Source organism: Natator depressus, chromosome 16 (genome assembly GCF_965152275.1).
Source record: "Natator depressus isolate rNatDep1 chromosome 16, rNatDep2.hap1, whole genome shotgun sequence".
In the NCBI taxonomy this organism is placed as follows: domain Eukaryota; kingdom Metazoa; phylum Chordata; order Testudines; family Cheloniidae; genus Natator; species Natator depressus.
The window spans coordinates 17065034-17081541 of record NC_134249.1 but is presented as its reverse complement, the minus strand read 5'-3'; the positions used below and the strand labels follow the sequence as shown (position 1 = coordinate 17081541).

The following is a 16508-nucleotide window of genomic DNA, read 5'->3' as shown; positions in this document are numbered from 1 at the left end:
CACAGTTTCTTTTGACTTTTTTGTTTTAGGGTTTGGGGGTTTTCCCTCCCACTATGCAAGAAGCAAAGACTTGGCACCTTAAATCTGAGGATCCCTGAGATCTGCTGGAGGGGATACTGTGTACCAGCCTCTTCCTCTGTATCATCTTCAGGGCCTTATGCTGCTCCCTCTATTTCCCTATTTCACCTTATTGGAGCCAGCAAGAGCTCTTGCCAGCTGCTGCCTCTGGAATCCTGCATGAAAGGGTATTCTACATCAGTAATGGGGCTCCAGTGAAGAGTCAATACAGTATCACTTAATTCCTTTATGAAGTAGTGGTGAAACATTTTAAGGAATCTTTAAAAATTTCCATTGATATGAATTGGGCATCTGTGTAAACTGTTTTGAAGATGATTACTGCAGGCATCATGAATATCAAGACAGAAAGTCCCGTCCTCGAACCGGAGATGAAGGGAACAGGAGGAAATTTCCACAGTTTCTCTTTAGTTGATTTCTTAATTTTTGTCCTGGGCTTTTTCAGTTTTGTGTTAATCTGTGAAACTCCTGGAAAAAATAAAGAATTCACCTTTATTCTCTCCCCCCAAAATAGCCAACCAGTGGGGGATCTCCTATTCCTTCTGTCTCTGGATGTAGCTCTGATCTTCCTCTTGTTATATATATATATATATCATCAGTCTGACAATATGGCTGCTTCTTTCTTCATGCTGGCATTTTACAGAAGTACCTCTTGTGATTTTGTCACTTCACATGGGATCAGGTGACTGGAAAAGATTATATTCCATTGCAGTTTTCTTTTAGCAGATGCTTTTTAGAGAAGAGTACTATCCTTAACTTGTTAGTGTGAAGTGGGTATCCTCAATTAATACACTAATCAGTTTTCTAATTAATTCCCTATGGTTTTCTTTCATTTTTGCTGGCACATTGAAGCCTGAGAGCAATTCTGTAAACTCAGTGATTCAATTCCAAAAGGAGAAGTGGTGAATTTCATGGCTGAGGGTTAAAGGCTCTGAAAAATGAGAGAATAAGCATGTACTGGTGCTGGAAATGGAGTGGCAGCTGTCATAGATTTCCAGGAATCAATAGAAACAAGACTCCCCAACAACTGGGACTGAAGGGATTTTTCCCTTGTGGATGATGTTGAAGTTTCGGGAATAGAAAGTGGGGGATGCAATGGAGATTCCATTCTTTAAAAATTGCTAGAAACATGGACTATTCAGTGTGTCCTGCAATACCCAGCACTTGTAATAGTATCATGTCAATGGTAGCATACCCAACTGAAATACATGTGTGCACCTGTCTATTTGCTGCAAAGGTGAGTCCCAGCATTACAGATCTGAAACACATACTCTGGTATGAAAACTTTCCACTGTACTATTGTATACAAATGCTATGGCAGGGTGAATAATAAAATGTCGACATTCCTTATTATGGATTTATGTGGCAATCCATTATTCTTCTTTGTTTCTGATAGGACCCCTAATGGAATAGATACTGTGCAAATACACGAGGAGGCACTGTCTCTGCTTTTTAAAAATTGTTTTAGATGTTTGCCCATGTAAGGACTCCTAGTAGGTCTTTCTGATCATGCTCCCTAACCACTTTCCTGGGGCTAGTTGAGTATTTGCTTCTAAACCTAATACATCAGGTCAGCCCTTGGAAGTTTGGCAATAGTCCTTGTTCAGTCCACGAATTTAATTCTTCAATAAATCAGTAGGAATAAACAATGATAATGGAGTATCTTGATTGAAGTAGTTTAGATTATGAAGGCTATAATGAAAACTGAGCCATCCCTCCATTCTCCTCTATCCTATAAAATTAAAACAAAGGTTTACTTGGTTCTAAATAGCAGTTGTGAAACCGATCAGAGCCTCGTAAACAGAAACAGCAACAGAGGTGCTAGAACTCTGTCTGCAAGCTAAGGAAGACAACACTGCAACAGTTTACAATTGTTCCACATTTGGAAATTTATCTCTCGGTCAAAGACTAGAAAATAATAATTATTTTTACAGGAAAGCTTAAGGCCAGAATATACACTAGGCACTGCTGGAGAGGAGCCACTATGAACTGCTATGTTAAATATGTTCAAATACCGTTTTGTTTTTTTTTCCACAAAGTAGGTATTTAATCCAATTTACATCATTGCCTATGTAGGTCTTTATGTAGTCATGTCACACAGTAGAGAGTTAAAATATGGATAATGTAGATATACATAGATAACTGTTTATGAGAAAAATTACTCTGTATGCTTATGTAGGCAGTATTTATTATTTATATTGTGATTGTCCTGAAGGCCTCAACAAGTTTGAAGCCCCACTGTGGCACTGTACATACACAGTAAATGATAGTCCCTACTCAAAAAGCTTACAGCTTTCAAACATTAATAACTTTTTTGTATCCAAGTTCACTTCATAGCTAACAAGAAGCATTCTGCTGTCTGCTTAGTGCTGAGATTTGACAAACAAAATAAGCGATGGGGTTTTTTTTTTTTCAAATCCTCTCCAGTCCCAGACAACATCATTTTAAAGTTACTGACAGATCGTCTCAACAGATTAGACTGCATGACTGACGGTTGGGTGCTACATGGTTTCCCAAGAGATTTAGATCAGGCAGAACAGATGGTAAAAGCAGGAATTATTCCAAACAGGTAAGACTTTAAAAAATGTTTTTAATAACAATATGTATTATTCTTGTTTATTTGTTATTCTTACCTACTTTAATCAAATCTGAGAGATAAAAAGGTCTTATTCTCGTAGAAGCATTTGATTCCCTTTATCCATTTTTTCTTGGCTCATTGAAGAGTCAGTTTTTGTATGGGTAAACACTCTTTTTTTTTTTTTTGATCCACTTTTTTTGATTGAGCCAGGAGTCTAAGGGAGGGATTTTCAAAAGAACTCTATGTTGGCCTCACTCAGGTCCCACTGAAGTCAATAGTAGTTTTACCATTGATTTCAGTGGAAGCAGAGTTAGGCCAATGATGAGGGCTTCAGAAAATCCCACCCTGCAAGTTTAGAGAAGACTTATACTTAGAACTAGGTGCATCATTATTATTCTGAGAACTTTAAACAACAGAGTCTGGCTGTTTATGCTAGTTATAACAGACTGGCAGACTCTAGGACCTTGTACAGGAATGAGGGCTCCCCTTTTGAATCATCCCAATAACAGGTGCTTGAACCCTGCATAAAGATGCAGGATAAATACTGTGGAGTCATAGTGACAGATGAATGTTGTTAACTCCAGCCAGAGATATAAAAAGGGTTTAGAGCTTCTCTGTTAGAGAGAGAGAGGCTAGAACAGAGATGTCCTGCAGGGAAAACCTAGGGACAGCCAAACTTGGGGAGCAAGCTGAGGTTCAGATTTGTTTTGTGGTGGTTTATCATTAAAGCCAGACCCCAAGAAGGGGTTAAATTTGGACTATATGCAGTACATATATTTTGTTAGAGCTGAGTGCAAATTACGGCTGCTTACATCTGTGTATGTGTGATCTCCTAGAATTATATTGGTATGGCTGGGACCTCACTATGAGATCAGTGTCTTTTTGTTTTATGTGGAATAATGAAAGACAATGTGATGTTTGTATTTGATTTTAGCTTATTAAAAGAATGTTCAGAAATGTAGCGTAAGGGACATGAGTTCTTGGGGTAGAAACTACTCAAACATCATAAAAGAACTGTTATAACCTCTTGAGAAAATAATCTATGGCACTTTCTGGGCCTGGTCCACAGAGGGTGGGAGTCTGTTACAGCTCTCAGCTAGAGTTCCTGGCTATTTAGCTCAAGTTGTTAAGATTCCTGCTTTCACCTCAGGAGGTCCCTGATTCCAGTACTTGGGTGTTGACCAAGATGGTGGCCATCACAAAAGCACGTTAGAAATTCTTAGCTCCTAGACTTCCAGAGCTAACCTTGAAAAAGGAAATTCACATGCCAAAATGTTTAACACAACACTAAACTGGCAAAATCTCTCCTTCCCCCAGCTGTTTTTCCATGTGACTGCTACCCAAGGCTACAGTGGAAGGAGGTGAAAGGGTAGGATTGAGTTGGGAGAGGAGGTATTGCGAATGTGGCAAGGAAAGAGAAGGGAGTGTGTTGTTTTTGTATAAAGTCTTTGGTATAGAAAAACTATTGAAAACAAATATTTTTAAAAGAGAAACCAGTTTCCTGATGACTTGAGATAAAGAGGAGAAGATGCTTAAACCTGTGTCAGATTAGGTTAAATAATAGCATTTCCTGGAAAGTACATTCATAAATAAAAAAAATTAAGGGACTGAGTCGGTATACATGACCATAAGTAAGGCTACAATTTAGTCATGAGTATTTTTAGTAAAAGTCATGGGCAATAAACAAAAATTCACGGGCCATGACCTGTGCATGGCTTGTACTATATACCTCTGACTAAATCTTAGCTGGCGGGTGGGGCGTGGTGGTACTGCTCTTGGGGGCCAGGGGAGGGGGCGGGCTCCACTTTGGGGGGGGCAAGGGAACCCCTGCTCTGGGGCAGGGACTGGTGGCCAGTGTCACCAACTGCTGGGGGCCACCGAGCAGCGGCTGCTCCAGCTGACCCTGGGGCTGCCCACCCGCCGGTGCTCCCGTCGCCCCCAAGACTGCTACTCAGATGGACCCCAGGGCCAACTGCACAGGCCACTGCTCGGGCGGTCCCCAGGGCCAGCTGCCCGGGGCTGCCCCATGCCGCTGCTCTGGCCACCCCCGGAATGCTGCCTCGGGGCCACTCCAGCAGCACCTGGCTGCAGAGCCATTCCGGCAGCAGCTGGTGTGGCTGTCCCTAGGGCCACCTGGGCCAGCTGCTTGGGCGGCCCTGGAGTCAGCCACACTGGCTGCTGCAGAAGTCACAGAGGTAGTGGAAAGTCATGGAATCCATGACTTCCACGATCTCTGTGACAGACACAGAGCCTACTCATAAATAGGTATATGCATGTGAATATTCCCATTGAATTCACTGTGCATGTTTGCAGAATCAGGGCATAATAATGTGCATAACAGTGGCTGGTGTATAAGGGCTTAGATGTGAAAATTCCACTCTGATCCATGCACTCAATTCCCATCGGCTTTAATAGAAGCTGTATGTATGTATTTCAGTACAGACTTTGGCCCTTTACTGTTTTACACAGGTGTTGAAGTAAAGGACAAAAACAGATATCATGCTAACCTGATTGATTCTGGAGTTGATTTTTTTCCGTGAAACTGAAGTACCAGGTATATACAGAAAGAAAAAGAGAGATTATAAACAAAGGACATATAGCAACACGGAATATAAGGGCTGTAATTTAGTTTCTCTTGTGATGCTAGTTATAAAACACTATCTGTGGTGGTGGTGTTTTTGACATCAGTAGAAAATCCTGATAGAATTATAGCCTTGAAATCAATCTGGGAATAGAATGCAGAAATCTATAAATCAGACACAAAACAACCTACAAAGTCTCATTTTAGGAGGGCTCTGTAGATGAAATTAAATTAAAATAAATTTACATATATATCAAGTTTATTATTAAAATCTAGTCGCATCAGTAAACAAAATTATTTGTGAAAGGGTACGTTACTCTGTGTTTTGAACTCAAAGTAGACCTCTTTGGCTGATCAGAAAACAGAGTTATTGTCTGGTTGTCAAGTCATAAATCTGTTCCTTAGAGCTAATAAATGGTTAGTGTTCAAATACTATGTTTTATCAGACTCCCACCTCATAAACCTAGTGCACATAATAGTAAATTATACACCATTGAGCGGGATCAGTCTCCTGACTCCTCTGTCTTATGGAAAGAGAAACAAACCTAGTAATTGATGGAAAAAAAGAAAGAAAATAAAGTTATTTGAAAACAAACAAAATGGGCTATAAAGTTTGTTAAAATGTAATAATAAAAAAAGGGCATACAGCATCAGCCACTGCATCCAAAGACCTGCCCTAGAACAATGAGGAAAATAATTCATTTTCACATTGCAAATCTAAGGTATTAGATTTTTTTTTAAAATTAGTATTTGCCATAGAGCAAGACTAGCCTGCAGACTGGTGCAGGGACACCAGTATTCTACCAGACAGAAATGTCCTCCTGTAGCACCAGTCTTTCTGTACTCTGAGAACACATGCGTTGCCTTCTACAGTCCTCCTTATGATGCAGGTGTAGCTTAAGTGGACAGGATCCTAATCGTGTTGAACTGTGGCAGCCTTTAGGGCAAATAAGAAGCTGAATCTATTAGTGGTCTCTCAGCCTCGTAGTAAAGGAAGACTGTTAACCCCTTTGCGTCTGCAGTAAATGAGAGTCCAAATATAGTTACAGGTTAGCATCAGATGCTCAGGACTGCTGGTGTTAGGGGTTCAGTGTAGTCCTTTATCAAAGCAGGTGCAAATGTCAGTTCTAGCTCTTGTTCTTTTATTACTAGAGCTAAAATAGAAAGTAGATTGTACAACTCTGGATGTTTCTAAGATACATTAAAACCTCTATAAAAATATGCTGTTCCACCCTACATATACAAGTATGGACTAGGTCGAGGGGCAAATTGTTCTCCAAACAATCTAGAGAAAACCACAGGCCAAATGAAAATATCAAGTTTGGATTTTTCTACAAAAGTACACATTGAGTAAAACAGAGCTACAGCTCTTTGCCAAACTTACAGCTGAAATAAAGTTCACCAGCAACAACGTAGGCTATTACTATTATACATCTCCTGTTATTAACTTCAGCTCCCAACTGGTGCACAGCTCGTCTCAGTCAATTCTGAATATAATGACAATGATCACAGTCGCATCAACTGAGTGTATGAGAGCACATTTGTCTACAAACTGACTGCATTTGTCTGCTTGCTAAGGAACAGAACTTCCCATTTCACTGAAGATGCACTGAAAAATTGCTTTGTGTCATGAATATCATATATTGATTCAGTGTATTTGGACTCAAAAAGAAGTAGCATAAGACCCTTTAGCTCAAGGCCCAATAAGCCTGTATTATATGCCTGTTATCAATGCCTCTTCCCCAACCCCTCAAAACTGGTAAAACAACCCCTCTTTTTGTTACCTTATTGTTATTGATCATACTGTAAATATTGAGCTGGTAAGTCAAAACCCCTGTATTCTACCATTCATAACTTTCCTAATAATTCATTTTTAGACTATATCTTTCCATGCGTGGACTCAATCCAAAATTGTCTGTTTTTATTTATTTAAGTTTGAGTATAATCCATAACCCATTTGATTTATCTGAGCAAGAGGAAACAAATTTTCTGTATTAAACACCACACTATTTTTATGCCCGGATAACTAAAATATGACTCCTGCTATAGTTCCTATTGGCATGTTAGCATCCGTCATTAAAGACATGACTTCCATTTCATTTCTGCTATGGGCTCTGTAGGAAGCATGCAGGACAAGCCAGGTGTAGAGATGCTCTAAATCATGCATCTTCTAGATTCCCTGGCCATGCCCAGCTTCCTAGTCTGGGCTGCTCACTTTTTGTGAGCTCTAGCTCTTTGTAAGTCCCTGAGAGAAAGGAAGTTGTGACCACCTTGTGCCACTGCAGCCTCCCTCTAGTGGACTTTCTACCACTGGTGGTCCTGTGGTCTGATTTATGTTGGCAGTTTGTTAAAGTGCCTGAGAATGTGTGTGCCTTGATACAGTCTCTCTCTCTCTCTCTCTAATGTGTCCACCACCAAGATCATTTGATTCAACATACAACCCCTTTCTCTAGCATTCTCTATCTTCTCCCTAGTTCTATGATTTGGTATCTTGGGCAGGAAGAAAGCTCAATCAGGTTGTCCTGTCTGTCAGATCCAGAGCATTCCAGAGATAATCTGGATCTTCTAGGAAACCTGAAGAAGACCATCAAGAACTTAACCTAAAAGCACAGTATTGGATTCACATCTTTAAAATGCTGTAATCATAAGGTGTGCACAAGGAGTAAACAAACCTGTCCTAATAGATCAGCAACATTAGTGCACAAGAGTTGGTTGTTATCTTTCAGACATGTTTGTTTTAAAAAGTTATCAGAGACCCACATATTCTTGTAAAAAAATTATTTAACTATACAGTACTGTCTACTCACAGGCAGCAAAAGCACAGACAGCCTTGTGTGTTGACCATAGTAGCCTTTGTCAAGGGACAGTTCCTCAGGAGTTCAAGTTGCTGGAGTTAATTACTATTATTTATAGAAGTGTCCATAAAGGGCGTCTAGAAAACAGGCAAACTGGCAGGTGGTTGAAGAGGTCTGAGTAGAGAGGCAAGCTGCTGTTCTCACAGATATTGGCCAGGAGCATGATGGAGGCCCTCTCATGGTGAATATGGGGCGTTGCTATGTTACTAATTATTGGCAGCCATGGCAACACAGTTTCATGTAAAGTCCCAGTAACACTGTGCATAGCTTTGTTAAGTTCTGCATCAACCAGGCTCCTGTGAGATGAGTGACACCAGACAGGAGCACAGTACTCTGCTGCTGAATAGCAGAGGGCAGGGGCTGATATTCTAAGCATCCAGGTTGAGCCAGCCAGTTTTCTGAGAAAATTGTTCTGAGTGCTAACTTTGGCTGCTGTCTTCTTAAAGTGGTTGCGGTACAGCAAAGACCTATCCAATGTCATGCTGAGGTAACCCAGGTTTGGGTTGTGCTGTAAGTGTTGGCTGTTTAAGAAAATATTTAACTCGTGGCTTGCGCTTACATTATGCAGATGAAATACGCTAGAAACCCTCTTGGAAAAGTTAGCTGCCGGTGCCATCAACGACAATAGTCTGCCATGAGCTTCATATCATCATTCAGGACCTTGTCAATTTCTGAGAAGGACTGTGCTTGATAGCTGCTGATGTTGTTGGCATAGGTAAACTTGCACGAGAGTGTTTCTGGCAAATCGTTGATATACACATTGAACAGTTTTGGTGAAAGAACTGAATCTTGCGGAAGACCGCTAATCTGACACTTCCAGGAACTGCAGTGGTCACCCATGTTTACTCTGAACTGCCTGTTTTGGAGGAAGAGCTCTGCTACTTCAACCACCCAACACAGTGTAACTCCAGAGAGTTTACACAGAAAACTTCTGTGCCAAGCCATGTCATAAGCAGCAGTCAAATCCGGGAAGATGGCTTCTGTCTTTAGATTTTGTTGAAAACTGTTTTCGATAAAGGTGGTCAAGGCCAAGACTTGATCACAGGTGCTGTGTCCTTTTCTGAACCCTGCCTGCTCAACCTGCAAGACATCATCCAACTCCGGAGTGATTTGTAGGAGGTTTAATTGGTCAAACACCTTAAAACACACTTACGGAAGGATATTGGGCGGTAACTCACCATGTTGTGGGGGGTCCTTGCCCAGCTTGAGAATGGTAATAATCTTTGCTTGACACCAAGGGTGTGGTAGCTTCTTTTCATTAATGACCCATATATAGAAATTAGTGAGCCACTGTGACACCGTTGGTCCAAGGTGCTTAAGGAATTCCAGCAAGATGTCATCATGCACTGCTGCTGTGCCTGGTTTGATGGAGTTAAGGGCCTTATCTAACTCAATGACTGTGAATGGTTCTGGTTGACTTCTGCCCATACTCTTATGTTGAAGATGACCCCATTTGACATATACTTTGTGTATAAATTGCTTTTCCAGAGGAACCTTTGCTACCTGCAGTAGATGACTTGCAACCTCATTGGGCTGAACCAGTGGGTGATTTTGGCCTGGAGGTCATTGGGCAGCACCCAGCCAGCCAATTAGGTTCCAGCACTTCCAGCTAGAATAAGTGAAGTCAAGCTTTGCCAGAAATTCCTTCCACCGAGTGCACCTGGCAGTGTCCAGAGATTGTCAGTAGGTCTGCAATGTCTGGGTTGCCAGATAATTCAAATTTCCTGAGCAAGGCTTGGTAATTGGCACTCAGGCAGGGAGTGTAAATTGGTCGACAGCCCCGTGGTATGACTGAAAATGCAGCTTTGTAAATGGCTCCTTGGAATTGGCATTAGGCTTCATCAACTGGGATAGAATGCGACAGAATGGTAACCACACTATGTTCCAAAGCATTGGAAAACTTTTTCCAGAATGCCTTACAAAAATTCCGCTGATGCTTGATTGAATGATGGGTAGCTGGAACCCAACGTGGATGAGTGATGGTCTATGTTGGCTGTGAGGGAAGTTATCAACTACTATATGACTCGCTAGTTGTGGATGGCCAACTAGTGAACTAACCCAACAAAGGTCGGGTGAGTACTCTTTCGAGAGAAATATGCCAAGTTGTTTTGCATCATGAATCAACACAAAGTTATTGTTAATTGTCCAGTCCTTGAACCATTCACCGTCGTCATCCAAATCCATGTACTCCCACTCAGAGTGATGACTGTTGAAATCTCCAATGAAGATTGATGGATGATCAAGTGTTGGGAGGTCCCAGTGCAAAGTTGGTGACTTATATATGTTCGCAATCAGAAAGCTGCCAACCTGGATTACATGATAAAAATTGGAGGAAGAGCATGGAATAGCATCAGATATGTTGGAAAGCACGTATGTTGCATGGCCAAGTTTAACATCTGAGAAATGTGAAATGGTGTCAAAGCCATCAATACCATAATGTTCTGCTACACTGATAGCTGATAAATGACCTTTATGGTCACTTATGCCACCACAGGATATGACGGTGGAATCTGCTTGGCATAACAAGTGGTCTGCAACAACAGTCATCAATCACTATCTTGTCATCAACCCAACCATCTGCCCACCAGGTTTTGACCTGTCAAGGCACCTGTGGTTATCTCTGAACCAGTTTCAAACAGGACAGGGCAATTGTGTGGCCAGTCTCTTCAAATGGGTTTTCTTTAATGACCCGTGATGTAGATCTGGTCAATTTAAGACTATGTTGCATATCCTTGATGAGTGCCAGCTGACTTACTTCAACAGCAGGCTACTGGCTTTTTACCTGGCTGATGATGATACTATCAAATGGCTGGGAACACTGCGCATACACAGAGAGAGAGATTTATATTGCTATTATATTTATCTGAATCAAAGATCAGAGCCCCATTGTACTACACAAGTAACAAAGCTGACAGTCCCTGTCCCAGAAAGCACACAATGCAGATGTCAGATAGAACACAACAGGTGGACAAAATGGACACATGAAGTGGGTGAGTTAGGAGGAGGAGCTAATTCTAAAATGAATAGAGGTTTATGGTATACTTCACCAAATTTCCAGTTCTCAGATCCAAAAGTTTCTTTACCAATGCAGAAAATACTTTAAAGATGACTCTAGAGAGTTTATTTTGGAGATCATATTGCTTCTTGATCGGACTTCAAAAGGATGTGGCTGTGTCTCCAATTATGTCACTTATCTAATATTTTTAAACTTCTTTTTCATCTGATTAATAATAGCCTGTATGCCAGTAACTTAGAACAAGGATAATGTTGTTTTTATTTCCTAAAATAGAATCTGGGAATATATTAAGAACAAAAGGAAAAAATTAGAATGCAAAAAAAAGATTTTTTTTTTATCATTTGGTCTTTACATGGAGCTTTCATATTTCTGCAGCTGATCCCAATGTGGATTAGGGATAATAAACAGCCTATTAATGGAGGCCTGAACTAGGAAATGGAGTTTGAATCAGCAGCAAAATTCAATGGCTGGCGAAGGTTAATAACTCCATTACTACCAGCTTTATTTTTTAGCCGTTTGAAGAGCTAGGTGTTAGCCTTATCTTACTCCTCGTTAATTGAGCTAATAGAATCCCTGTGACCCTACCATGCTGCCATTATCTGAGAGTTTACCAGACATGGTCTAGAATACTTATCACTGAATATGTATTTCCACAGATGCCTTTTCTTTATCAGAAGAAATATTTTTGTTAAAGATAAGGACTTCAAATTCTTTTTTTTTTCAACATTTCCTTGCTGTTCTTTGTAACTGACATAGGTATGGAAAAGAAGGTAAATGACTTAATATCTTGCTTCGTTAATGAGGAAAAAGGTAAATCCCAAAATAGTTGTATCAAGAACCCATATAATGACTGAATTATTCTGGCATGGAAAGTGTTACAAGGGCATTTTTTAAAACATGGGTCAAATTTAAATGCTGGATTATATGTATTTACAATAGGCATGCATTTTAACTGACGATATACAAAAATCTGTGATGAATGACGGAGAGGTAAATGTTATAACTTCTCTTCCGATTTGCTCCTCATTTTCACAAGAAAAACACAGAAAAAAAAAAAAGTTTGGTGATCAAGACATTTAAACCAATATAATAATCGTCACTAACATCAGGAATACAGAGAGAGGGATTGTAAGCAGGCACCTTTCCCAAACTACGCTTATAAATACAGGCAACATAGTATACAAAGTCCAAACATATCACTTTACTGGACTTTGGCTTTATCAGTAAAGAAAACAACAATAAGAATGATAAAGATCAGCACAAGCCTTTTTCCCAAGTTTGGTTGCTTCCTGGGTTCCGCACTCAGCACTACTCAGCCCACACACTAGATCCTCTTCTCCTAGAAATCTGCTTCCTTCTCCTTTATATCTGTGTTAGATATTGAGGCATCTGTCTCACTGAGTCAGCAGACCCCGCGTAATTCTTTTTCAGCAAGATCAACAGCTGCTAACTGTGTGTGATATTTCAAGCAAACGCTGCCAGCCTGTTACATATATAGGTAACTTATTTATATATAACTCTAGACATTGCTGTCACATTCAAGAATTCCTTTCGATAAACAGACCACTTGCATTCACAGAGGCAGCTCAGTTGGATACTTTTTGGCACCAACTAATCCCCTATATTTAGGGCCCTACCAAATTCACGGGCAATTGTGGTCAATTTGACAGTCATAGGATTTTAAAAATAATAAATTTCATGATTTCAGATATTTAAATCTGAAATTTCATGGTGTTGTAACTATAGGGGTCCTGACCCAAAAGGGAGTACTGGGGTTGTAAGGTTATTGTAGGGGGGTCATGGTCTTACCACCCTTACTTCTGCGCTGCTCCTGGTAGCTGCTGCTTTCCAGCCATCCGGGTCTGAAAGCAGTGCAGAAGTAAGGGTGGCAATACCATGACTCCCCTATAATAACCTTGCAACCCCCCCAGCAACCCTCTTTTGGGTTGGGACCCCCCAGTTTGAGAAATGCTGGTCTTCCCCGTGAAATCTGTATAGTATAAGGTAAAAGTACACAGAAGACCAGATTTCACGGCCCGTGACGTGTTTTTCACAGCCATGAATTTGGTAGGGCTCTACCTATATTTAATGCGGAGAACTGCACTCAAACCCCTTAACTGGCAGAAGTCGCTCCTTGCCCAGAGAGGTGTGAATTTCTGTGGCCTGGATGGCAGAGGGGAATCTTTTTTTCCACCCCTCATCTTACCTGGAGACTTGGGCACCTTAGCAGGAGACAACAAGAGTGTGGCAAGAGTGATGCCTCACACTCCCAGTAGCAATGAGGAACACTGTCATAAAGTCATGGAATTTAAGGCCTGAAAGCACCACCATATTATCTCATCTGACTTGCCGTGTACACAGGCCACCAGTACCACCCAGCACCTGCACATTAGACTAAGGTATTGCAGCCCCCAGGAGACTGTTATTTTGTGTCACAGGGAGAGCATAGGAGGGACCTAGTTACACCAATGTCTGAGGCCCCTGCAATAGCAGGGAAATATTAAATGAGATATACCCAGATAATCCTGGCAAGTGACCTGAATCTCATGCTGTAGAGGAAGGCGAAAACCCTACCAAGTCACTGCCAATCTTACCTGGGGGAAAATTCCTTCCTGAACCTCCATATGGCAATTTGCTAGACCCTCAGCATGTGAGAAAGCGCCAGCCAGCCAAGCACCAGGGAGAGAGAGAATGCTCGGTCCAAGCGATCTTTAATACAACATGTACTTAAATGAGATGATGATGCCTTCTCTGTACCTCTAAACCTGACAAACCCCACCTTGCTTTTGACCTTTCCTTCCTTCCTCTTTCCCCATCCATCACCAAGGATTATCCTTCTTCACCAGAGAACATTTGGAATTGTTTCCTGTCCTCCACAGCGTTTCCTCCTAAGAAAAAACAACAGACAAAGACAGAGAAAGGCAGCAAGGGTAGGAAACCAGTCAGAAAGATGATGCCTTCATCCTCATAGGAAGGTAAAGTCTCCTCCTCCTCTTTGGTTCCTCTAGAGACTGTGAGACTCTTTGACTCAAGTGACTTGGACAAGCTGATTTTGAAGATTGCTAAAATGCTGGAGATTGAGGAGACAGACAGTAAGTTACTTGATGCTCCCCAGAGGGAACCAGAGGATAAAAAAAAAGTCTGAGCATTCCCTCAAAAGAGATTGATGCTTTTTCTGCAGCTCTTGGTGCAGCTACCGTATGACCTGCTGTAATGGGGCTGTCACCCACCTCTTGCAGGTGCCTGCTCTCTGGCTGGTATGTGCCTGCAATCACTCAGTTTTGAATGGGGTGGCACCCCCCTCTCGCAAGCGCCCCTTCCCCCAGGCCGACAGTTTTCTGGGGGGGGGTCTTCAGTGACTCAGCCCTCCGGCCGAATCACACACACTGTCCCCCGCTTCCAGGGTATGCAGTCTCTAGTTCTTGTTCATGGCCCTGGTATGGGGCTGTAGTGCAAAGACTTCCTCCCTGGAGGCACTGCTTTCTTCAACAGCCCAGCAGGGGCCCATCTTGGTACACTCAGTTGATGTACTTTCAGCAGCCCTTGCCTGGGCTCAGTCTTCAACCAGACCAGCAGGGCCCATCATGATACCCTTACCTGGTCTGGCTACGTTCTGGGCTCAGTCCCTTGGGCTCAGCCAGCCTCCACTAACCTGTCCATGGTCCTGCTGCTCTTTTAGCCATCCAGCCACCCAGTCCTCCATTGTTGAGCTCCAGGCACCAACTGACTGCTCTGTCTCTGCTGCCTGGTTCCTTTTAAATGGTTCATCTGGCCCCTGATTGGTGTCTCCTGCAGCCACTCTAGGCTACCTAGAGGACTTCTCCTCTGCTCTTTCCTGGGCCGGGGTGAGGCAGGGCTGAGAAGTGTCCAGCAGGGAGCCTCCTGACCTAACCCACGTCACACCTGTGCTGTCCCCTTCAGGGCCTCTCTATCCTGGGGTAAAGCCATTAACTTATGTGTTGAGAATCTAGAACCAAGCATAACAAAATCAGCAGAGTCTCCCTGCATCTTCATAACACCCTTTTATTTATGGGGGATGCTGCACGTTATCATGAGATTCGCCTCTTGTTCTCTGCTCTGTTCCAGTGTGGCTAGAGGGCTTTGGTCATGGGAGGCAGATGCTGTTTTTGGAAACTCATCTGATACAGGCTCCTTTTGATGATAATGGAAAAGCAATGTATTCTTATTCAACTAGTCTAATCATCTGATTTGTGCTTTTCCTCCCATAACTCTCCTTGCTTAGGTCACCAGAAAATCAGGACAGACAGAGCCAGCAAGCGTACTCCTAATAGCTCCTTACTAACCCCACAGAACTTGGTTCACCAAAGTCTCCCAGTTTGCTCCACATTAATTCTAGTCTCAGTGACTTTTTGACTCAGAATCCAATAAGATGCCAGTATCCCAAGACGTTATTTTAGGCATTGTCATGTTGAAACTGTAAGTCCAGGCTGCAAATTTGAGCTGAGCTTACTTGCTACTTTTAATTAGCCAGTCTCAATAAAGTTTGTCCTATGTCCAATGTTGTCATTTAGCATCACTCCATTTCCTAAAATGTAGCATCAATAGAACTGACCAAGTAACATAAGATGTACTGAAGTCTTCTACTGTGATAGATCTGGCCATTTCATCTTAATTTCCTCATTCCTCTAGAGTTCACAAAAATATCTGTGTTCATTCCTCATTCCTCTAGAGTTCACAAAAATATTTGCTAGTCTGATTGTAGATGTTTTAGGAAGCTTTCATAAGGAAGCAACTGGAGGCAGGAATTGACTGGGACCAGAAAAACTTTTGGCAAATAATAATTGGGGTGGGGAAATATCAAATGTGTTATGATGTAGCATTCTAATCTTCTGGGGACTGATCCTGCAAGAGATCAAATGCTCATTGACTAAGTCGATGGGAGTTTTGTCTCTGTAAGAACAGGGGGATGGAGCCCATAGTAACTGAGAAACAGTAGTAGGAAAAGGAAGGCTATCCCATTAGTTTCAGCATATTGGACGGTTGACATTTTACCTTTTATTTCCAGTGTTTGTGCTAGAAAAAGTCTGGTGAATATTATTCTGAGTAAATGTGGAAGGGTCATCCTTGCTTCTGGGTGGGTTAAAACTTAGTTTATGAAAGTCTGTTACTACGTTTGCTATCTGCCTTTGAGGGCACAAGTGCAATTACTTTTGAAGCAACTACATCAGAAATGTACATTACCTTTGAACCTCATGGCTGCCAGCTCCTAGAACTTTGGGAATAAAAACATAGGGTCAGATTCTGCCAACTGTACTCATCTTGAGTAGGACCTTACTCCTCGAATACTCCTTTGGAATCAATGGGACTACTCCTAGAGGAAGGCACTACTCAAAGTGAGTAGTTCTGACAGAATCTGGGCCATAGTGAAATCCACGGACAGAG

At 41.8% G+C, this 16508-nt stretch overlaps 1 protein-coding gene across 4 annotated transcripts in view; it reads left to right on the top strand.

Moving 5' to 3' along the window:
• AK8 (adenylate kinase 8) overlaps positions 1-16508 on the top strand; it is a 110690-nt gene that overhangs the window by 64295 nt on the left and 29887 nt on the right. For all 4 annotated transcript variants that reach the window (XM_074973465.1, XM_074973462.1, XM_074973464.1 and 1 more), the window contains one exon: positions 2503-2644. In XM_074973465.1, coding sequence (XP_074829566.1) covers positions 2503-2644 — 142 coding nt within the window. The remainder of the gene's footprint in view (positions 1-2502; positions 2645-16508) is intronic.